Source organism: Urocitellus parryii, chromosome 2, assembly GCF_045843805.1.
Source record: "Urocitellus parryii isolate mUroPar1 chromosome 2, mUroPar1.hap1, whole genome shotgun sequence".
In the NCBI taxonomy this organism is placed as follows: domain Eukaryota; kingdom Metazoa; phylum Chordata; class Mammalia; order Rodentia; family Sciuridae; genus Urocitellus; species Urocitellus parryii.
The window spans coordinates 161,825,915-161,849,951 of record NC_135532.1 but is presented as its reverse complement, the minus strand read 5'-3'; the positions used below and the strand labels follow the sequence as shown (position 1 = coordinate 161,849,951).

General features: G+C 41.1%; 2 protein-coding genes across 5 annotated transcripts in view; one reads left to right on the top strand and one right to left on the bottom strand.

Moving 5' to 3' along the window:
* The window catches only part of Cfap44 (cilia and flagella associated protein 44), an 89,294-nt gene extending 74,530 nt beyond the window's left edge, over window positions 1-14,764 (top strand). The window contains exons 29-34 of the mRNA XM_077795530.1: window positions 1,276-1,406; window positions 4,515-4,631; window positions 5,552-5,753; window positions 8,674-8,834; window positions 11,238-11,372; window positions 14,591-14,764. Of these exons, the coding sequence (XP_077651656.1) occupies window positions 1,276-1,406; window positions 4,515-4,631; window positions 5,552-5,753; window positions 8,674-8,834; window positions 11,238-11,372; window positions 14,591-14,764 (920 nt within the window). The remainder of the gene's footprint in view (window positions 1-1,275; window positions 1,407-4,514; window positions 4,632-5,551; window positions 5,754-8,673; window positions 8,835-11,237; window positions 11,373-14,590) is intronic.
* A 4,806-nt stretch (window positions 14,765-19,570) lies between these two features.
* Boc (BOC cell adhesion associated, oncogene regulated) overlaps window positions 19,571-24,037 on the bottom strand; it is a 77,874-nt gene continuing 73,407 nt past the window's right edge. For all 4 annotated transcript variants that reach the window (XM_026394284.2, XM_026394307.2, XM_026394289.2 and 1 more), the window contains 5 exons: window positions 23,104-23,325; window positions 22,189-22,424; window positions 21,922-21,998; window positions 21,235-21,425; window positions 19,571-20,170 (listed from right to left, as the gene is read on the bottom strand). In XM_026394284.2, the coding sequence (XP_026250069.2) occupies window positions 19,983-20,170; window positions 21,235-21,425; window positions 21,922-21,998; window positions 22,189-22,424; window positions 23,104-23,325 (914 nt within the window). In that variant the 3' untranslated portion in view covers window positions 19,571-19,982. The remainder of the gene's footprint in view (window positions 20,171-21,234; window positions 21,426-21,921; window positions 21,999-22,188; window positions 22,425-23,103; window positions 23,326-24,037) is intronic.

Sequence of the window (24,037 nt, the reverse complement as noted above, 5' to 3'; positions counted from 1 at the left end):
CAGCTGTGGCGAACATCCAAAGGGGAGCCCTGGACTTTGTTCTTGATAAACCAGGGGCCTAGGAAGGGCTGCCCCGGGAGGCTCAAGTTTGCTCTGTTGGGAAGGCCACCAGTGGGCAGGGCTTGGCCCCTATCTCTGGGGAAGCCAGCAGAGGGCCTGAGAGGCCATCCATGGAGTTTGTGTTGAGGTCCAGTCTCCAGTAAGCTTCTCACAGAGGCAATTCATTAGCTTTGCAAAGACTCAAGCTTTTCCACCACCAGAAACCCCAGGGAAGGACAGGAGCAGGCAAACAGGAAAGCCAGGGAGGAGGTAAAGCAATATAGAAACAGAGTTAAGAAAACATGACTAACACTCGACCTGCCTTCCCTTCATCTGTCTGGACTCGCCCTTCCACCAAGGAAGCCTGGCTGGGAAAGGGGCCATGGGGGCCTCTATGGAAGGGTACTTGGTACTGGCTTCCTGGAAATGGCTGGCCATTTATATTTACTGTTTCCATGGTGAAACAAATTTGGGACAGCTGGATCAGCCTTCTTATAGTCTAGATGAATGGCTCTGCAGAGTAAATAATTTTCTTTGGTTTATAGTTTGACTTTCTAGATATTTAAAATAAAGTTTTATTAAAATGTCAAAAGTTTAATTTCAAACAAATTCTAAATCTTGTTTCACTTTTGAAAACCAGAGTCTTATTAAGATCATATTTATAATAGAGGAGAGCACAGAAAGGCAACCATTTTCCAGCAGGATTAGAGCTTGGACAATATCATGTGGCCAGCGTAGTGGTGGAGCTAGGGCCAGAACCGTGGTTCCCAAATACCATTTATTGTTATTTTTTACATTCCTCTGATCTATTACTTGGTGGATCCATGTGGCCCTTGGTGTGATGGTGGAAGTAGTACAGAGATAATGCACTTGAAACCCATTTAGTCACATTGTAGTTATATCAGCTGAGATTTAGGGTCTTCGTGTACAGGATAAGGAAATAGTTCCCGCCTCGCAGGGTCCAGCCTGGAGTGAGACAATGTGCATAAAGGGCCGAGCATAAAGTCTGGCTCAGAGTGCTGTTCAGAATATCAGTGCTAGTGTCATTATTACTGTCTTAATTATTTATACTATTGGTCATTTTCTCCAGGGACATTGGAACCATAAGTGTAGAGGAAATGTGTTACCATGGATCTACACACAGATTTTAATTACGAAGTCCCAAAGTTCACATTTCTAGTACTACTGCATTCCCTAAAAAATGGGGCTACTTTTTAATTTTATCTTTCTTTTCAGATTGTGATAAGGGTCTTTTTGAACTTGCCATTCAACTTCGAGAAAAAAGGCTGGACATTGAGGAGGCCTTAGTTGAAGAAAAGAAAACTGTTGATAATCTCAAAAAGGAATATGATACATTGTCCAAAAAAGTATGGTGATCTGCCTCTTTATTTGTTCTCTCCCAACTAGGATATCGCAACTTCATAGCAGTGGCATTGTTAAGAATTCTCAGAGAAAAACATTTCAAATGTTATGAACAGGGTTTTTTTTCTTCTTAAGGAAGTTGTATTGGGGTGTTTTTTTTTTTTTTAATAATTGGACTTTACCTTAATCATTGGTCTCCAATTATTTTTTTCTTTATTGGTACCAGGGATTAAATTTAGGGGCACTTTATCACTGAGCCACATCCCCAGCTCTATTTTGTATTTTATTTATAGACAGACTCTCACTGAGTTGCTTAGCACCTCACTTTTGCTGAGGCTGCCTTTGAACTTGTGATCTTCCTGCCTCCTGAGCCTCTGGGATTAGATGTACCCCTACACTCAGCTTCCAAACGTTTTTGATTATGTAATTCTATATGTAAAAAAAAAAGTAGCACCCCCACAATAAATGGGCAAGTATTTACAAATTGTATTTAGGAAATATTGTTTTAGTAGAGTTTATATGTTATAAAGCATTAATTCACAAGAATAAGATAAAAATAAATCGAAATAGAAACTGATATTTTCTATTTGTACTATAACAGATCATTTTTTTTTAATTTTTTTATTGGTTGTTCACAACATTACAAAGCTCTTGACATATCATATTTCATACATTAGATTGAAGTGGGTTATGAACTCCCAATTTTACCCCAAATGCAGATTGCAGAATCACGTCAGTTACACATCCACAATTTTACATAATGCCCTATTAGTAATTGTTGTATTCTGCTACCTTTCCTTTCCCCTACTATCCCCCCTCCCCTTCCCTCCCATCTTCTCTCTCTACCCCATCTACTGTAATTCATTTCTCTCCTTGTTTATTTTCCCATTCCCCTCACAACCTCTTATATGTAATTTTGTATAGCAATGAGGGTCTCCCTTCATTTCCATGCAATTTCCCTTTTCTCTCCCTTTCCCTCCCATCTCATGTCTCTGTTTAATGTTAATCTTTTCTTCCTGCTCTTCCTCCCTGCTCTGTTCTTAGTTGTTCTCATTATATCAAAGAAGACATTTGGTATTTGTTTTTTAGGGATTGGCTAGCTTCACTAAGCATAATCTGCTCTAGTGCCATCCATTTCCCTGCAAATTTCATGATTTTGTCATTTTTTAATGCAGAATAATACTCCATTGTGTATAAATGCCACATTTTTTTTATCCATTCATCTATTGAAGGGCATCTGGGTTGGTTCCACAGTCTAGCTATTGTGAATTGTGCTGCTATGAACATCGATGTGGCAGTATCCCTGTAGCATGCTCTTTTAAGGTCTTCAGGAAATAGTCCGAGAAGGGCAATAGCTGGGTCAAATGGTGGTTCCATTCCCAGCTTTCCCAGGAATCTCCATACTGCTTTCCAAATTGGCTGCACCAATTTGCAGTCCCACCAGCAATGTACAAGTGTACCCTTTTCTCCACATCCTCGCCAGCACTTGTTGTTGTTTGACTTCATAGTGGCTGCCAATCTTACTGGAGTGAGATGGTATCTTAGGGTGGTTTTGATTTGCATTTCTCTGACTGCTAGAGATGGTGAGCATTTTTCATGTACTTGTTGATTGATTGTATGTCCTCCTCTGAGAAGTGTCTGTTCAGGTCCTTGGCCCATTTGTTTATTGGGTTATTTGTTATCTTATTGTCTAATTTTTTGAGTTCTTTGTATACTTTGGATATTAGGGCTCTATCTGAAGTGTGTGGAGTAAAGATTTGTTCCCAGGATGTAGGCTCCCTGTTTACCTCTCTTATTGTTTCTCTTGCTGAGAAAAAAATGTTTTAGTTTAAGTAAGTCCCATTTGTTGATTCTTGTTATTAACTCTTGTGCTATGGGTGTCCTATTAAGGAATTTGGAGCCCGACCCCACAATATGTAGATTGGAGCCAACTTTTTCTTCTATCAGACGCAGAGTCTCTGATTTGATATCAAGCTCCTTGATCCATTTTGAGTTAACTTTTGTGCATGGCGAGAGAAAGGGATTCAGTTTCATTTTGTTGCATATGGATTTCCAGTTTTCCCAACACCATTTGTTGAAGATGCTATCCTTCCTCCATTGCATGCTTTTAGCCCCTTTATCAAATATAAGATAGTTGTAACTTTGTGGATTAGTCTCTGTGTCCTCTATTCTGTACCACTGGTCCACCCGCCTGTTTTGGTACCAGTACCATGCTGTTTTTGTCACTATTGCTCTGTAATATAGTTTGAAATCTGGTATCGCTATACTGCCTGATTCACACTTCCTGCTTAGAATTGCTTTTGCTATTCTGGGTCTTTTATTTTTCCATATGAATTTCATGATTGCTTTATCTATTTCTACAAGAAATGCCGTTGGGATTTTGATTGGCATTGCATTAAACCTATAGAGAACTTTTGGTAATATCGCCATTTTGATAATGTATAACAGATCATTTTGTTGATCCTCTGGGGTGCATGCATTTCATGTTGGAGATCACAAAGCTAAACTTCTGGTATAATATTGATTGCTTTCTGCCTTTTCTGTTCCCTTTCCCTCTGAGGTGTTCTTGTTTAGTACAATATCATTCAACTTGATTCCTATTTAGAAATATAAAAAAATAGAAATATTTTTGATAGATTGGTCTCCTCTTGCAAATAGAAAATGATCTGGAAAACTTCCAGGCTTCTTAGAGATAAAGCATATGCTTTAGAAATACTGAAGTTAGTAGTTTAATTATTTAAAGCACTTTTTCCGTTAATTTATTGAGGTTATTATGAACAAACAAGAATTCTTATCATTTTAACAAAGATTCCATGCCAAGGGCTGCTTTTCATGTAGAAAATGAAAGTTAGCCAAGGATGTGTCTTCTAAGCTCTCATTCACAAAAAGTATACAGTTCTGGGAACACAGGAATGATTGAAAAAGTAATATGGATTCTAACTTGGTGGGAAGAGAATAATTAATATAGACTCCTGGAATGCAGACTGGAATGGTGCCCTTAACCACAGCCTGGCCAAAGACACCCTTCTGGCCCTGTACTTCCTCCCTCATTTACCACTTAGGTATCCATTCACTAAGTCTTGTCAGCATCTCTCACATGGGACTTTCTGCAGGTAAAAATCGTGGCAATGAATCTGAATGCAGCAGAGGAGGCCCTGGAGGCTTATCAGAGAGAGAAGCAGCAGCAGCTGAATGAACTGCTGGTTGTGTTACCGCTCAAGCTCCACCAGGTGATGTGTCTGAGAGGCTGCCCCACCCTGCATGAGCAGAAGAGTCATCATACCCACGCTTCTCTAGAAAACATCTGTGGGTCACCAACGGGGGAAACTATGGTCCTTGAACTGAAGATTCCACCTGTAGAATGACACCAGATTTTTCTTATCTATTAACAGACTGTTTTTAAAGCATAACATCAAAAAACACACAGATTTTCTTGTGGCTCATTATACCCTTAAAAGTTTAATCATTTCAGCTCTAGAGAAATGATATAAGGATGAATTGGCCTGGAGGTTGAAGTGTTGGATCTTGTACACATGTCGCTTATCACACCACCCGAAACATCAGACATGAACTGAAGAATTATCTTCATTTAATCTCTACTCAGACCCAAGGAAAACATTTTTTCTTTATTCCCTCTCTTTGTTCATTTACACTTTAATTTATTGAGGTTATTTTGTTGTACTGTAATATATTAAATTGTAGGAATATAGATCAGTGAGGAAAAGAGGTTCATTGTATCCTCTTTTCTCAGGTTAAGAGAAAAAGCTGCATTTTAGGAGAGAAAAGAAAAACAAACAAAAAAACCCCCCAGGATCAGCCTTCTATATATTCTGTGTAACCTGTTCCAAACTGATGAGCCCTCTCTGGCAGTTTGCCTACAGCACCAAGCAGGAAGTGTTAGTCCCATCGTTACACAGTAGACAGTAGGCACCATATGTGTGGGAAGATGTGCTGTCCTTAGAGAGGCATAATATGGCTTGCTATTTGCCAACTTTCTGTTTACCTGGTCACTGTCACTCATGGTGAGAGAGAGAGAGAGGCCCAAGGGCATTGAGCTAACCCAGGGTGAGAGAAGGCAGCTCTCCCCCTGGGCTTTCTCCACTTTATACTTTGTACCTTTGTCTATTTCATTTATTTTTATTTTTTACAGATAGAGTACATGCAATCTGGGGAAATACCCCATGATCTTTCGGGCACGTTGGTCTTCTCTAATCAATCCTTGGGACGGCTGCAAGCACGAATCATACAGCTCCATGAAGAGAACTCCAGGCAGCAAAAACTGAACAAAGAATGCAGGGAGAGACGGAAACGGCTCATCCGAGAAAAGAGAGAGAGGGTAAAAACTATCCGTAGTGAGTATCTGAGCCCAAGGATTATCTAGGATTAGTTATGGGCCCACAGGGGAACCATCGAGCAATAGTCTCCAACTTAGAAAATAGTGATCATAGAGTCAAAACCACTGAGAGAGGAGACAAATTCACCTTCTCATTTTCCTACCTCACCAACCAACTCTCCTGATACTTTGAAAAGATCACTGTCCTATTTGAAACGAAATACTTTATCACAGGACTGTTTTACTTTGTGTATGATAAAATATAGAATAGCATCATAATCCACATACCCACTACCACACTCAAGAAATAAAACATCATGTTGTATTGGAAGCTCCTTTTCCTTCTAATGCCATCTGCTGCTCCTTCCAGGGTTAAAGCAGGGTGTGCACCTACAAGTATGTATATGTTCTCGCACGGCACGTAGAACCACCTTACACATTTCTGCAATGATGTTTTTATTTTGTGGTTCACTTTATTAAGCTGATTTTTTAGTTATTTGTCTTTTTTTAAAGAGAGAGAATTTTTTAATATTTATTTTTTAGTTGTTGGTGGACACAACATCTTTATTTTATTTTTATGTGGTGCTGAGGATCGAACCCAGTGCCTAGCGCATGCCAGGCAAGCACGTTACCGCTTAAGCCACATCCCCAGCCCAGTTATTCATCTTACTACAGCTAATGTATTCACTTTAGTACTCTAGTATTCCATTGTATGGCATATAAAAAGATTTTCTTCTTCAGTCTCCTCTTGATGGATATTTAGATATTTCTCATTTTTCATTATTACAATGTTACAGTAAATCTTATATACTTCTCCTGTGCACACACATGAGGAGGTGAATCCCTAGTACTGGGATTCCTGGGTTATGGAGGGTTTCGTACACTTCCTGCTTTCCTAGGTATTGCCAAGTTGCCTCCTCATAGTGAATCAACATATCCTCCTCTGGGAGTGTAGAAGAAGTGGCCCAGCTCCACCTTGTTGTCAACCCTTCACACTATCAGACTATAGTGTTTTTGTCAGTCTGGTGAATATTATATTTCATTGTGATTCTTATTCATATTTCCTCAATTACTAGTGAATTGAACATTTTTATACACAGTTATTTGCCATTTATTTGTTTTCTTTCTCTAATCTGTCATAGCTTTGGCCAATTTTTCATTTCTATTTTATTTTTTTTATTAATTTTAAGGAATTCTTAATTTTTGTCCATTAAATGCACTTTGAATCTTTTTTAGTTTGTTGCATGCTTTTTTACCATCTCTGCAGATGTTTGAAATCTTAATAGTGGTGAATTTGGTCTATATTTTAATGACTTGTGATTATTTTAAGAAACCATCTCCTATTTCAAGATCATAAAGGTAATTTTCAGTTCATCAATCCCACTACTAGGTGGATATCTAAAGGAAATGAAATCAGTATGTCCAAGAGATGCATACACACTCATGTTTATTACAACACTCTTCATAATAGCCAAGATATAAAATCAGCCTAAGTGTCCATCAACAGATGAGTGGATGAAGAAAATGTAATGTATATACACAAGGGAATATCATTCAACCTAAAAAAGGAGGAAATACTGTCATTTTAGACAATACGAATAAACCAGGAGGACATTATATTAAGTGAAATAAATTAGGCACAGAATGACAAATACCATAAGATCTCACTAATATGTATAGTGTTAAAAAGTAGAAACAGTAGAGTTTGTGAAGTAGGGTTTGGAGGTTGGGAAGATATTGACTTGAATATAATATTCAGTGGGACAGGAAAAAGAGGTTCAGGTGTGCTGTTGCACAACAACATGACTGTAGTTACACCAACATATTATCGTCTTAGAAATGGCTGAGAGAATAAGTTTAAAGTGTTCTTACCACATACAAAAAATTGGGTATGTGAAGTAGTATGTTAATTAGCTCAATTTGGCCATTCCACAAAGTTATTTCAAAATAACTTTTTGCATATAATAAAGATATATAATTTTTGTCAATTAAAAAAAAAGATATGTTTTAATAGGTTTCTTTACTAATAATGTTCTTCACATTGTCTTTAGTCTTCCTGGAGTTGAGATAAGTGTGTGAGATGCATAGTATAAAGAGAATTCTCTTTTAGAATACTTTTTGTAATATTTGGTATATGGGATGTATGTAGAAGTTATCAAGTATTATAACAAAATGAATCCTGTGAACTCACCACCAAACTTAATGACAACAGTGTTACCAATATTGTAGCTCCTGCCTATGGGCACTGTCTCTATTCCATTTGTCTTCCTATTCCCAGAGATAACCACTATTTCCAATTTTATGTTTAGCATTCCTTTCTTTTTTAAAAAAGTTTTTGCACAATTATATGTATTCCTAACTAACACTTTGCCTTAAGACTTTATATAAAAAACATTATATGTATCTCTTTGAAGAATATTATTTCATTTACTATTATTTTTCTAAGATTAGGAGTGGAGTGAATAAGGAGAGGCCCAGGAAAGGAAGAGGGAGAGACAATGGGCAGGGTAGGGCAGACCATGAAGGGCCTTGGGCACCACAGCAAGGATTTTAATTTTTACTTGGACATGATGGACTTCATAAAGTGCCTTCTCTCAACCTAATGCTAGATGCTGTAGAGATCAATAATTTAAAAAATAAAAAGGGTCATAAACCAATTGGAGCCTGTTAATAGTCTGAGGAGGGGCAGGTGGAAATGTATTTGCCATTTGGGAAAATGAGTCCATTTCACATAGGATTTTGAAGATGAAAAGACAATACAGAAATAGACATTTTAAGTGAGAAAATTAGCAGGTGAAAAAAACGCAGAGGAAAAATCAACGGGTAACGTAAATATCATCTTGCAAAAAATGTTCCATAGAATTTTATTGTTATTGGTGTCCATTTAATAATAATGGGCACCATTGAACAGCCTGAGACAGTGACTGTCTTTTTTTTAGAAATGGAAGAAACCGTCCGTCAACTAATGATTGACAAGTTTGGCCGGGTGATAGATCTAGAAGCCCTTCAGACTCTTTCTGTTAATACAGCACTTGAAGAACTAAAGATCAGAAAACTTCGAAAAGAGCTGAATAATGCAAAGGAAATGAAGATGTGGGAGGTGAGGAGAAGGGTCAGGTAGTTGTCTTTCATTGGATCTGGGTGGCGAGTGGGAGCTCCGAAAAACTGTGGTTCCTGGGAAGTATCTGTGCAGCTGGAGATGGGTCTGTGAGTCCTGCTTGGCTCTCCCAGGATCTTTGGCCTGCTCACTTGCAGGGGTTTGTCTATCTTGAAATGACAGCTGCATCACTAAGTTTTGTTATCAGAGGTTGAGAGTCTACTGTGGAGTGATCGATCCTTGGTCCTTGGGAATAAGGCCTAAGATTAAGGCAGTGACCCAGCACAGAAACAGAAGGACAGCAAACAGGAATGTTTTATTAGAACAGGTTCATTGTAAGGTAAGGGAAGGGCAAGAAAAGAGATATACCCCAGGGAGAGGGGCAAGCATATCAGCTAGGGACCAAAAATGTGACAAAAATGATTAGGTTTCCAGTTTTTGTTCAGACAGGAGGTAAGAATTTGCAGTGGACCAAAACCTTGGAGTGGCAGGTAGCCATGCATCTTTGGGCCTTGTGCTTACACAGCTGCTGCCCATTTGGGGGAGGTCATATACCTCCACTGTGTGAAAATTGAGGTCATATATCTGTGTATTTGGGTCATTTTGCACTTTCTGGCCTAATGCCCCCAATGACATATCATATAATAGTCAACTGACCCTAAGAGCAGCTTTTGGGGTCATGCATGACCTAGAGAGAGAGATGTCCCCAATGGGAGAGAATGTGAAGCCTCTTTCTGAAATGTGGAAGACTGGTAGTGTCATTTAGTGAGTCTCAGTAGTCTGCCTACCTTCCTAAGATATTTTTCTTTCATAGCCCTACCCATACAAGGGGAAGGGGGAATTTATGTCCTATGGCATGGCACAATAGATATGGAGTCCTCTGAGTGAGTTGCCAGTCAGGGGACCATTTTCAGCCTCTGCCCCACCCTAACTCCTTCTGTTCCCTTCTAGTATCTATGCTAACGGTTTTAGGGTACAAATGAATGTAAATATGATGCAAACTGGTGTAAAAGACCATGGACAAGGCAGGCATGGTGGTACATGCCTGTAATCCCAGCTACCTGAGTGGATGAGGCAGGAGTATTACAAATTTGAGGTCAGCCTTAGCAATTTAGCAAGACCCTGTCTCAAAATAAAATAAAGTAAAATAAAATAAAATAGGTTGAGTATTCTACTACTCAGTGGTAGAGTGCTTACCTCATGTGAGAGCCCCTGGGTTTAATCCCCAGCAAAACACACACACACACACACACACACACACACACACACACACACAATCACAGAGCCTACTTTGGGGCCTATTTTAAAGTGTAAATGCCCTGAAGGTGTTAGAAATGGAACTGCTATCTTCTGATGATCCTCATTGTATTATTGCATAGTTTTGGTATGCTGTTCTAATTTGGAAATTAGAAAACACATCTAAATAATAAGTTTTATAAGGGGCATCAACTGTGTGGCTATGGGGTCTGAGAAGATGTTAATATCTACATATCATTCCCTGATCCATGAGATGAGACGGTGCCCCACTTCCAGCTTGATTCAGGACAGGACTTTTAATGAAGTTTTTATAAGCCCTCAAATCATTATGGATTGTATAATTTCCAGTCTCGTCTTATCAGCAGATAGGCTAGAAGGAAAGGTTCCTAGGGCTGTCTTGTCCAATGACCCTGCCTTATCTTTGACAATCTGAGGTGGATCACAGTACTTTGAAGAGGCAAGTTGTTTAGGTGTTCATGTCAATTGAACTGGTCCCTATCAGGGGAACATTGGAGATAATATGTGCAATGTAAAATAATTTTTTGAAGCAACTCAAGAACAGAAGAGAGCCATTATACACATAGATATGTGTCCATTCAAACCACCTACCTGAGATAGACTGGGAAAGGGCACTAAATGGGAGTTTTTCTGCTTAAATTGTAGTAAGTACCAGTATCCACACTAATATTATTATTCAATGATACAGGGATATCTATCTGTATCTTGTTTTACTTACTTTTATCTTTGAGCATTCCTACATTCTTCTTATGTTTAATAAGAACAGACTCACCACCATTACTGCAGATTACATCTTTATATTGGCTTCTGATTACATTTTTTTTGGGGGGGGTACTAGGGATTGAACTCAGGGGCACTTAACCACTGAGCCACATCCCTGGCCCTATTTTGTCTTTTATTTGTCTCACTGAATTGCTTAGTGCCTTGCTGTTGCTGAGGCTCGCTTTGAATTCCTGATCCTCCTGCCTCAGCCTCCAGAGCCACTGGGATTACAGGCATGTGCCATCACACCCAGTTCTGATTACATTTTCATATGTACATATCACTCCTTTTGCCTGATGATTTTGACCAAATCTGGACATTTTTTTCTCTTATTCACTTAATTTATTTTGTTTCTTCCTGCCCTGGTAGGAAAAGATTGCTCAATTGCGATGGGAAATAATGATGAAGACAAAAGAACACACCAAAAAGCTTCATCAGATGAATGACTTATGCATTGAAAAGAAGAAACTTGATACTCGGCTGAATACACTACAGAACCAGCAGGTATGTTCCTTCTCTTCATAGCCTTTTTCAGAATTGAGGGAGCTCTGCCAAGGTGACTATTCACAAGAATGTCACATGCTGGAATTGAAACAGACCTTGATCTTGGACCATTTCCAGGCCCCCTGCATCCCTGAGGACCTAGAGAGAGAGATGTCATATTAGCCACCTTAGAGTGGGGCTCTCTCTCGAAGGACTCATTTTATTGGATGTCTCCTGGATGCCATGAACTTATATAAGCACTAATCTATAGGGTTTGCCTTGCTCCTAGAAAGGTAAGGTTACTTAGGAATAAATGAGGATACCGATACACTCCCTGAGTTTAATGGTAAACATTCACTTCCAATATCGTTATTTCATTTGACCTAAAGCAGGCATCTTAAATTGTGAGAACTTGCATGTTCCTTTGCTAAAATGCTTGCTATTTTTTTGTGTGTATTTCAACTTGCTATTCTATAATATTCATTGAGCCTAACATAGTATTTAAACAGAATGAAGTAGATGATTTTTAATGAAAGTTTACCCAATTCAAGCCTTTCCCTCTAGAAACCTGATACCACATAGCTACTGAGTCAGGAGTGTAGAAAGGGGTGGAAAGGGAGGGCTGCCAATCTGCACATTAACAAACTTTATAGGTGATTCTGATGTATGCCAGAGTTTAAGAATCATTGGTCTAAACATAAGTTCCAATGTAGGAAGATTTCTTCCTGTGGAGAATGAATAAGGATTTGGAGATATAATATAATTGGAGATTAGAACTGGAAGAAAGACTAGAATTTGGATATCAAGGGCCCTTTATCCAAATTGAAGAATTTTTGAGTGAAGAATCAAGGGAGTGTTTGAGAAAATCAATGCCTAAACAAAATCTTCATGGACTAAGCAGCCAATAAAATTGATTGAGTTGGTGTGTTTTTTTAAGTCCATATGCATTGAAAAGGAAAGCTCAGAGGCAGGAGATCAGTTGAATGGGAAACAAAATTACCAGTCTATATATTTTTTACTTAATATGTCTTTACATGTAAGTCATCTTTATATTGGAGATCTCATTTAATCCTCAAAACACTACTTTTCAAAGCTTAGAGAAGTTAAATAACTTTCTCAGGCTCTCAAAGATAATGCATAGTTAAGTGAGTTTTTAAACCCAAGTGTATCTGCCTCCAAAGCTGACTCCATTGCTTCTTACAATAATGATATAGGAATAAAGTGTGGAGGTATTTGGTAATGAAAAAGGTAAATGTCAAAAGACATATCAAAGTAATAAAATCCAAAATTTGATTGAATATGGTAAGAAAATGGGGGTAAAGTTACCAACTGGAATGATAGGGCATGAGTTGGCATATCAGTCATGCTTTTAGCACAAGTAATCAAAAGTTTCATTGAGAGTGACTTAAACATTTGGCAGATATATATATATATATATATATTTTTTTTTTTTTTTCCTCATTTGACAAGAAGTCTGGAAGGAGATGATTGTATTTTGGCTTAGTGAGTCTGTGATGTCAAGGTCAGTATCTCAGTGATTCTGTCAGTGTTTTTTTTTTTTTAAAGAAGTCACAAGATGGCTTCCAAGCTCTGCTCCATATCTATGTGCCAGTCTCTTTTGTCTCTTTTAATAAAAAAGCAAAGATTTTTCTGGATACAGTGGCATATGACCTGGAATTCCTGCTATTTGGGAGGCTAAGGCAGGAGGATCAGCCTGGGCAACTTAGTGACATCCTGCCTCAAAATTAAATTTTAAAAAGTAGGGATAAGAATGTAACTTAATGGCAGAGTGCTTGACTAGCAGGAGTAAGACCCCTGGGTTTAATCCCTAGTTATCATCAAGAAAAGAAAAAAAGCAAAGAAAGAAAGCAAAACTTTTTCTGCTTACATCCACTTAGCCACCCTTAGCTGAAAGAAAAACTAGGTGAGATTGGTGTTTAGCTTTCACAGTCTCTAAAATAAAAGTGAGCAAGAGAGAAGAGGCAGAAGGGTATTAGGCAGCCCCTTCCAGTGAAGGTCTGCCACAGTGTTACCGGACTTGAGTCTGACAGCTCACTACTCAAAAGCCGATATTTGGGAGATGAAAGTTGGTGGGGAGGAAATAAGTTTTTTCAAGGGTCAGGGGTGAAGAGGGTTTTTGTAGGGGAAAGGAAGAGCAGGGGCACTGAGCAGGAAGACTGCACGGAGTCACGCATCCAGGCTCACCATCCACCTCCGTCACTCAGAGGGTGTTTTTCTGTCTCTTTTCTGCTGAAACATCTTTGCGATGATAATCAAATTTCATCTCCCTATTTTTTTTTTTTTTGGATAAACATATTATTTCCCTGCAAGTTAAACATTATTCAATTTTTAATTAAAGAACAAGGTTAGCAAGTCCTTGGCCTACATTTTGATGTTATCTGAGGACCCTCCGATGTCCTGGGTTTCTGTAAATCTAGAAAAAAGTTACTTATTAGTAAGTTTTATGACAAAAGTGTTTTCAGTTCATTTCCCAGGAATAAGGAATCTCAGAGTTACTTATAAAGATACAAAACGCCTTCTTTCGCTGGAGAACAGGAGACAGAGAAAGGCAACTGTTTCAAGTCATTAGTGGGCTTCAGTCAGAGGAGTTATGTGCAGTCAAGCTAGTAGGAAACTAATAATGTAATGCTCAGCTACATGACCTCCAAAATTAGTGGTTTCTAAAGTAATCTAACAGCGAGGGAAGGAAGAGGATTTATTTGGATTTCCCCTTGGTTACAGTGGTATATAGTGGTAATGGAAAAACCATGGACTTTTGGTTTCAGGCAACTTGTTTCTACCCTGCTTCAAGCCCTTAAAAACACAGAACCTGGGGCCAGTTAGCAAATCTCTCTCTCTGAGTCTCAGTTTACTTATCTGTAAATCTGTAGCTACAGTTGCTATGATGATTAGATGAAAAGACACATTTCTATTGAGCATCTACTTAGTAACAAGCATAAGAGCAGGTAATGAGTAGAATAGGGAGACTCAGTCATACTGGACCCTATCTCTAGGAGGCATAAGACCCAGAAAGAGAGATGATACCAAACGAGCATTTAGGTGGAACCATGTGAAATTGCTATATTTTAGGTTAAAAATCTGTTGAATGTCATGGTTTCCTATGGTTCAACTTGGTAATGAGCAGTGACTGTTTAAACTGACTGTGAGATCTGCCTTTCTAACAGATAGTTTTACATTCCAAATGATGCTTAAAGCAGAGAGGTGTTTTCTCCCAACAGGGCAATGCCTTCCAGAGCCTTCGGAAAGCAGATATTGTGGCAAGAGAGAAGATGGCTGAATTGGTCGAAGCCCAGGCAGAAAGGATTTCAGCCTTAAAGGAAGAGATTGCTCTTTTGCGCAAGAAAGGAGGTCTCATCCTCCCACCCATTCTGGCTACACAAAAGAATGAATGAAATGAGCCCCATGAACCTTTAGGTCTGCTCTTTTCTCAAATCTGTCCAAGATCTCTGACATGATTCACCAGAACTTTTGTTTCCTTGTCACCTGCAACAATCCTATTATGTTAAAGTCAACTTACCTAAAAATCAAAAACCAGATCCTGTTATGTAGTTTTAATAATTTTTCTCCAACTTGGTTATCTTCGAACTGTCTGCTGCACCCGACATCTAATTATTACTGCACTGAACCATTTTAGACATTTAGACCCTGCTGGATTGAATATAAAATCTCAGAAAGCTGTATATCAGAGTTGCCAGAAAGTGTCTGTAATGTATTCTGCTTTAGGAAAATGTGTTTTTCCAGTATTCTAAATATTTAACCATTGGCAAGAAAAACTATCATTTAGCAATTTGTGAGAAAACTTCCTTTTCTTGGTTCTTGAATCCTTAGAAAATAAACCTTGTTTGTGTTATAGATTCTCTGAGAGAACACAAGAGAAAAAGAAACTATTTGCAAACAATATCTTAGAATAAGAAATATAAATTGGAATTTTGGCATTGTTGACTTCAGAAAGCAGTGCTTTGAGGGCTGGGATTCAGAAAGTGCAGACAGACACAGCAAAGTAGCTCTCTTTAGTTTGCTTTGGGTTGGCAGAAAGCAGAAAAGACACCAGCTTCCTGAATCAAACTCCCCAGTTCTGAGCAGAGCAGAGGAGCAGATTTTACAAAATAGTTAATCAGGGGATTTTCTTTGTAGATTTTTTTTTTCAGCTCCATCAGTATCCTAAGTATCCCTGTACTTACTTATGTCCTATGCCATCATCTTATAGGTTTGACTTGTCATTTGCTGATTTTGATACAGATCAGGAAGAAATTAAATAAATTTACATCTCTCCAGAAGTCCTCAGTAACCCTCACTTTCAATTATGCATAACATTTCTAACTAATTTAAGAGTATCTTTTGATTGAAATTCGTGACTGCAACCATTGAAGAATAATCTCCCCAACACTTGATTCTAATTAGTAACAGAACATGGCACTTTGAACTCAGAGCTCTGTGACTCTGTACTAATGAGCTTAGTTGAGGCTGTCCCAAGGTATAAGTTGGTCACTAAGAAGGAAAAGTGAAGGAGGCAATACTTGTATTGCATAAATGTGGAAGGCAATTCTGCAAAGCCATAACTTCCTAACCTGTGGTTAGACTGCTAATCTGCCCCACAAAAATATATAGACTGGATTTGCTTTCTTTGTATGTTAGAGTATTTTTAGAGGGTGGTCATTTGGCCTATTGTCTAAGATCCTTTTACATTCCCATTTAAGAGGACACAATCATTTATTATTTGTACCTATCACTATAAATCTGTAATAGTAGCTTCTCTACTGGAGAATATCTTGTCATTGCTTTCTCTGTGTACCCTGAACTATCTGTGCCTTTCAAGCATTTAAAAAAAAATGTTCTAGTTATGACTCTGAGTGTTTTTATTTATTATTGTATTAAAAAATAACTCTAAAACTTAGTTAAAAAACATTATCTTACCCAGAGGATTTCTGAGGCTCAAGTATCTGGAAACCAGCTATGCTGTGCTACATACTTATATCCCAGAGGCTTGGGAGGTTGAGGCAGGAGGATCACGAGTTCAAAGCCAGATTCAGCAAAAGCAAGTCACTAAGCAAGTCAGTGAGACCTCGTCTCTAAATAAAATACAAAATAGGGCTGGGGATGTGGCTCAGTGGTCAATTGCCCCTGAGTTCAATCTCCAGTACCCTCCCCTCCAAAAAAGGAATGTGGGAACAGCTTAGCTGGGTGTCTCTGGCAGATGTGATATACCATCACCATTGCCAAATGGTTCCCACAGGCCTGCCCTGGTAAGATGTGGAGTAGATTGTGAATACCAGGCAGTGATCACTGGGGGTTATCATGGGGCTGGATAAAGTTGGTCTCTGAATGCACTCTTCAGGAGATACTATTCCATTTGCATCATAGGAACCATAAATTACATAATCTTTCTGGGCCTCATTTTATTATCTGACAAGTGAGGAATTTGGATAAACTCAATGCCTCTTTCCCACTCTGAAATTCAATGATTCTAATTGTAGCAAGAGTGGATTTAGAATATGTGGAAGAGCGGTGTCAAGAATTCTATACACATTTCATCTTAAGAGTAAAATCAATCAAGATTGTTTTTATCCCACCTTGAGCTAGACTAAATCTCAGCCACGAGACCAGCACGGATAGCTTCATATTAGAGGTTCGAAACATAGAAATTAACTAGTGAGTTCAAATTAAAGACACATAACTCTCAATTTACCTTTTTCTTGCCCAGCTGAGAGACGGCTTCTCCCAGGTCTTGCCTCTAGCCACCTGATGCGGTAGCGAGGTTTACACAAGAGGCCAGCAAGAGAGAGAGAAGCACACCAGGGAGTGAGCTTTTATTGAGGAACAAAAAATTCAGGGGAAAATTCCATCCAGTGAAGGTCGAGGGGGGCAGCATTCCAAGGTCAGGGTCAGTGATTGGTTTTTTAGGTCAGTGGTCAGTCACACCCCCACACGGACAAGCCCTCGCACCTGGGGCAGGGTGGGGAAGGCTCTGACACAGTGTGTCTAAGCGCCTCACACCCAGCCAGAGAGGTAGCTCAAATCACGTGCAAGAACGGCTTCCCACATAAATCTACAAATTAGCAACATATTCAGGGCTTTGCCCAGTGTATTTGGGATTTGACAATTTAGATAACACTCCATTATTTTATCTTGAGTTGGACACGATGTCTAATTAACTTTACTTTCATTTCTGCTCAATTCCAGTTGATGTCTTGAATCTGTAATTAAGTATTACCTCTCATTATTTGGAAATTTAAGCTTCAAACAAAACCATCAAGGTGCAGCCTGGGCAGAGGTGGCTGGAAAGCTACCCCGCCCCCTCCCCGGCACACTGTTCTCTGCCTCCTCCAGTCAGGGAGCAGCCTCACCTCTGAGGGCTAAGCCAGATGTCACCCTGAGTTACTTGTGGATCAGTCATTAATATGACTTGGCCATTTTGAATTGTCATCTATAATATCATTGAATTGAGGCACTGAAAAAAGAAAGAAAGAAAGAAAGAAAGAAAGAAAGAAAGAAAGAAAGAAAGAAAGAAAGAAAGAAAGAAAGAAAGAAAGAAAAACAGTGGATGAGTCCAGCTCCTGGGTCACCACTTCACAGAAGGAGTTCCTCCTTCTTATGAGTCAGCCTATCCCATTAGAGAAGGTTCTGGACCTCAAAGGTCTGTGGTCCTCAGCTGACCTTTGTCCCCCACCATCTCCCACCCAGCAGGTCTTCCTTTTCCCATCAGCAATTTATGTAGCCATGGAAGACTAAATCAAAACTTTCAGGAAAGTATAATAATTAATTGACCTGAATCTCAAGAAATACAAAATACAATGAAGTTGAATATCTGAATTGTTTAATTTCCTGGACTAACATTCAAAAGCCTGATATCTTTTTTTTTTTTTTTTTTTGGGCCAGGAATTGGCTTAGTATTTATCTTATTTAACCTGCCTCAGAAGTACTGATTGATTGATTAGTTGATTGATTGATACCAGGGATTTTTTTTTTTTTTTTGAGAGCTAAAATCTTTCAGTTTGCCCAAGGCTGGGCAAAAAGTAGGTATTTTATATATCACTTCAATAAAGTTCACCAAAATCAACTTTAACAATAAACTTAGATCCTCTATGAGAAGAAACAAAGGGAAATTTAAAAAAATAACTTTCATAGTAAGTTATTTAAAGCTCAGACTTGAGGTTACCTGGATTAATTAACAAAGGTGGATTGGAAACATTAGTCCCACCCCCTCCTGGAAGTAGCCCTCAAAGTCAGATTGTGTCTGAAATCATGATCTCTTTTTTCTTTCCTTCCAAAATCTACTTCTACTTCCCCCCTTTTTTTATGTTCCTTATAGTAATGTCAATAAATACACTAAAAATGCTGTTTAGAGTTCTTTTTCAAATTAGCTGTTTGATGGGGGGAAAGATGTAAGACTAAGGAAGAGAAGGGGCAGTATTACTTCTTGCCAGCAGAGGGTGCACTCACCCTGACAGTCAGAGTGCACCAGCTCCCCGGGGATTCCTATATCAAATTCTGGCACAATTTTAGGGAGATTAAGTGTCTCAAATAGCATTTCATCTGTAACTCAGTTTTTCTTAAATATAGAAAACACCCTCCCACCCACCAAAAACTTAGTTAAAGTGTGTTAAGACATTGCAAGCTTCAGCCTCCACTTAGTTCTAGTTCCCTATATAAACGTTTTAAAATTTCAGTTTCAAAAGAGAATCTATGATACTTGGACAACAGTAAGTAAATGTTGATTTTAAATGAGTGAGTCAACTCCCCCAGCAATGCTGGTTCATCTTCAGAATTTGTCAGGCACCACATGTAAGATGGCACTTAACTAAATGGTATTTTGGAAGAAACATTTGGTCTTCAATCTACATAAAAAGGATGTTTCATTCGTCTGGTATGACCAAAGCTTTACTTCAAGCCCAGGCAGTAGAGAACTACGAATTATTTCTCCCAGCCTATTGTACAATGTCTCCCTCTTGGAGTAAACAGTTATTGATGCATTCTGCATTCATCGAAACACAACTGATGTTCGGTGTTTAAAAAGAGAAAAAAGAAAAACATCTGCTATCAATTCCAGACTTCATTGCTTGATGCATCTGAAACATCACAAGTGGATATTTTCTCCAGTGATTCAAAGACCAAACCCTAATGTCTAGAGAAAATGCTGACTCATTCATGACTCAGTTGAAGGTTACAGGGAAGACTAAACATTTATTTAGAAGTTACAGTGTTTGTTTTTACAGAGATATGTTGCCACAGATTATTGACTCTGGAACGTTTGTTAATGCTTATAGTGCTGTACATGTCTCAGTCTGTTCTCAGGGCACCTTAGTTCATAGTGTTCATGAACAATGTGCCTAGGACCCTGCCTTCTACAGCTGCAGGTCCTGCAGGAGTCCGTACCCTGGCCAGTCTACCTTCCTCTCTCCTGGCTGATACCTGGTATGTTGTGGCTTGTTATCCCTCTCACACCTCAATGGGGGAGGATTTCGTCTCTCCAGAATTATAAAAACACATATACATTTATTTACAAGTGCATAAATATATAAATATGGCTATAATAGAAAAATAAATACCAATTTTCTCTGTCTCTTTTAAAAAACAAACAATATATAGTCTGTCTGGGATATTGGCTTCTGCCTAAACTGTAGGAGGTGGCGTTTCAAAAGACACATGCACCGATGGGCCAGGGGAGAGCTGCATCCCGGGTTCCCGTCCTGTGTAGGCTCCTGAAGGGTGCTGGGGGCACCAGTCTCCTCCACCCACTTGGCAGGAGTCAGGACTGTCCACCTCTTCAACTGGTACAAGGCCCAAGCAGCACGGGGTCCCTGGCAAGGAAAGAAAGTGGGAAACATTAAAATGCAGACTAACCAAGTGGTCCTGGGCCAGTCTACCTGTGGAGGGAGCTGGTCGCACTGGCTCTAAAGGAGGGACAGAAAACTACAACCAAGACAAGGAATTTGTGTGCCCTGCAAGGACTCTCACTCACGTGGGGAGGGCCCCTTAGGCTATTCATGTGCCACCTGGCCTGGGACCTGGGAGTGTGGAGACTCTCAAGCTCTCAGCTTGCATACTGATCAAATTGGAGGAGCCCATGGAAGAAAGCCCTGCTCTTTCCAGATTTAGGCTGTTGGCCCACCTTTTGGTATGGTGCAAACCTCCCCCTCACAATGCATTCCCCTCAGACTGACCTAACCCAGTTTTCATGGCACTGTGTCTGGCTCTGGGAGGTTACTTTCAAAATGTAATGTCCCAGAGACAGGGTCTAGGATCTGTGTCTGAAGGGACATGCACACCATGGAGGCTAAGAAAAAGTAGTCAATCCTCTAACTAGCCTGTGCCCTAACCAAGCACCCAAGGACTTCCAAGGAGGCAGCACAGAGGGAAAGTGGGACAGGGTGGCATGAGTGGCCCCAAGCCCCATGGAGAGAAAGTTCTGTAAAAGCACAAAGAGTCAGGATGATGATGTTGGTAAGAACTTGGCTTGGTAACGATGCAGGCAGCTTATTCCTTAATTAAGAGACAAGACCCAACAAAGCAAGTGATTAGAGGTTCTTATGTGATGAGAGGCAAAAAGAATTTGTGAATGGCCTCGAAACGCAGAGACCAAACAGCTTCTTCCTCTGAACTGGAATGGTGTCCTTCCTCTCAGCCTCTGAGGACCACCGATGGCAAGGCTGGCATCAGGCTGGCCTGGTGTGCCCCCACAGACCTCCCAGGCCTTCAGCAGGGAAGCACAGAATCCACCAGCCCCACTACCTGGCCTTCCCTTCAGCACCCGAGGAGAGCTCCTACCAAACTCTATTTTTAAGACTGTTGTCTCCCCTCCTCTAAGTCACTACTGGTCAGGTCATCCCCAGCGTCTTCAGTTTCTCTACCCTGCCCAGCTAACCTGAGTGAAATGGAGGGTCCCACGCGGCTTCCAGGCCAGGACTCTCGGGTGCTCTCCTCATTCCTGCCTGGCCCGCAGTGGCAGGCTGCTTTGGGAGGTGGCAGCAGTCTTGGGGCTGGAGCAGCTGGTGGGTGGAGTCATCAGGCAGTGTGTACAGGAAAGAGCCCTCATCTGGGCTAGACTTGGGACCCCTGCAGTGCCCAAAACAGACGGGGGCAGTGAAGCAGGGGCAGAGTGGGCCTGGACCCTCCCCCATCCACTGGCGACTTCGTGTCTGAGGGGGTCAGAGCTGGTCAGAGCTCCAATGGGTAAGGACGGTGCTCCTTTGGGCATCATGAGGCATCGCACTGTTTTCCCACGGTTAGTTCTAGTCCTGTTCCATTTTATCTCATGTGGGGCATGTGAATCAGGTGTTTAGGACTGTGGGCAAATCCAGTTGTTTCTGGTCTACCCAGTAAGGATTCTGAGAAGAAGCCACCTATGCACCCCCAAAATGAAAGGGAATCATACCCACAAACACAAAACCAGCCCATAGGGTAAGGGCCCTGCAGAGCAAAGCCGGCAGATTTGAGGAACCCTGAGTGAAGCATTTCTGGGCTCTGTGAGACTGACACTGGATTTGAGGAGATAAAGAGAGAGGCTCTGGGGCTTGGAAATTAAAGAAAGGGCCAGGAAGGGTCTGGCTACCTGGTAATCTGGTGGCTCTGGGGGTCATATCCATTGCCAAGAAGGGTCTGCCTCAGCAGGCTGTTGGTGTCATCCTGCTGCTCAAAGGAAAGAATAAGGAAAAGATCAGGTCAAAGGATCAGGAAACTTACTGCTCACTTTTCAGGAGGATGAACTCTTGCTGATGAAAGGAAGCCTGGCCCAGCCGCCTGGCATGAGAAGCCCCCAAAGGCAGCTCAACCACGCCCTCCTATCTTGGGCCGCCCACCTGCCCAGGGGCTATGTTACCTGCTGAAGCTCCCCTGGGCAGTGCTGCTGAGGTTTCATGCCTGGGTAGCCCACTGCAGCTGCAGGGCAGCCCCGATTCACATGTGTCCCATTGGTGCAGGCCCGTCCACTGATGCCACCTAGGTACGGCTGTCCACTGACTCGGTGGCCAGAGAGTCCTCCCAATGGCACCATAGTGTACTGGCAGGAGGAGGACAGAAGGGCACTTCGAGGAAAACCCAGGTCTGTTGTGTGTTCTGAAGAACAGAAGGACAGGTGTGCTTAGGCCAAGGAAGCCTCGGGCAGCCTGAAATAGCCCCACTGGCCTGACCACACAGGGTCCAATGACGCAGGCGGGGAGATGACACCATCCAAGGGGTGGAGAATGTTTCCCTCAGAACCTTCTTCCTGACTCCTATTTCTTCCTAACTTTTTTTCTTATGCAGTGAGGACAGGAGTGGGGAGAACAGGGGTAAAGGGTGGGGGGAAAGCAGTTGAAAAAGAGCATGAAGTGAGGGTGGGCAGCCACACGTGTCGCCATTTGAGACACATTAGCAGGTGGAAGCAGGGGAAAGGGGAACGAACGCTCAAGGTAGCTCCAGGCCCAGAACAGAGGCAGAAAATGGCTGCTGGGAAGAGGCAGGGGCAGTTGGCAAACGTGAAATGAGGTCAGAGAGGCAGCTTCGGCATCAAAGAGGATGGAACCAGGTAAGCACTGAGCTGGAGACACCGAGAGGGCAGACCAATGTCTGCCTCTTCACACTCCTTCAGCCCAGGGACAGGATCTAGGGGGCATGTGCCCAGTCTGGGGTATTCCCTGGCTCTGGGAGACCTCCAGGGGCCCCTGGAGCTCGAGCTGCCCCTGGATGTGGAGTGGGGCATCACTGGCCTTGAACTGGGCAGAGGCTCCCTCTCCAGGCTCCTGATGTTACTCACTTTGCTTAGACCAGGCTCTCCACAGACAGAAGGGGATGAAGGTGACAATGATGAGGACGATGGAGCCCAGGACGACCCCGACAATCAGATAGGGCAGATCGCTGGCCCGTGCCACCATAGCCCCGGTGCCCACTGGCCGCTCGATGGTTTCCAGAGGTGGTGGCTGAGGTGCAGCCAGAGTTGGGGGTGGGAGTCTACCAGGCAGACCCGAGGACTTCCGAGCTGCAATGGTGGACAAAACTCACGTCAGTATCTATTTCTTTGACATTTCCCTCCCAATTAATTGAAAAAGAGAATACCCCAATTCCACGGTATAGGTAACGGGATGAAACTCAACATAGGGCCTCACAATTCCTTATTTTGAATTCCTTATTTGAATCATGTCCATACTCTGCTTGAAATTGGTATCCATTATGAGATTTGGTGGTATTGAGGAGACCCGAACCTTATATTTCAAAATACATTTGTGAGACCGGCACTGGGTCCGTCTGACTGAGCAGAAGTGGCTTTGTTTTTTAAAAAAGAATAACTGGGGACCTTTTGGGAGAAAATATTAACAACTCACAAAACCAGCAAAAGAATTGGGAGTGGAAGAATTTAAAGACAAATTTACTATTCTGGGTGGATGAAGGAATGTGACATAGGAGGCTTTCACTCAGGATGCAGAGCATTTGGGGACTTGATGAGACAAAGAGAAATTCGGAGATGCCAATTCAAAGGTGGAAAGTCAAGGTCATAAGTTTCCCATCTGGGTTTTGCTGTTATAGTGTTTCTGACATGATTCACTCTTTCACAAATCTCTCCTCCCCCGACTTCCTGGGGCCTCCAGCAAGTGATATTCCACCATTTTCCTGCCTCTTCCTTCTGCTTCCTCAGACCTGGAGAACTCTCCCTGGCTCCTCTTGGTCCACTGCCTCTATGTGTTCTCTCCTAG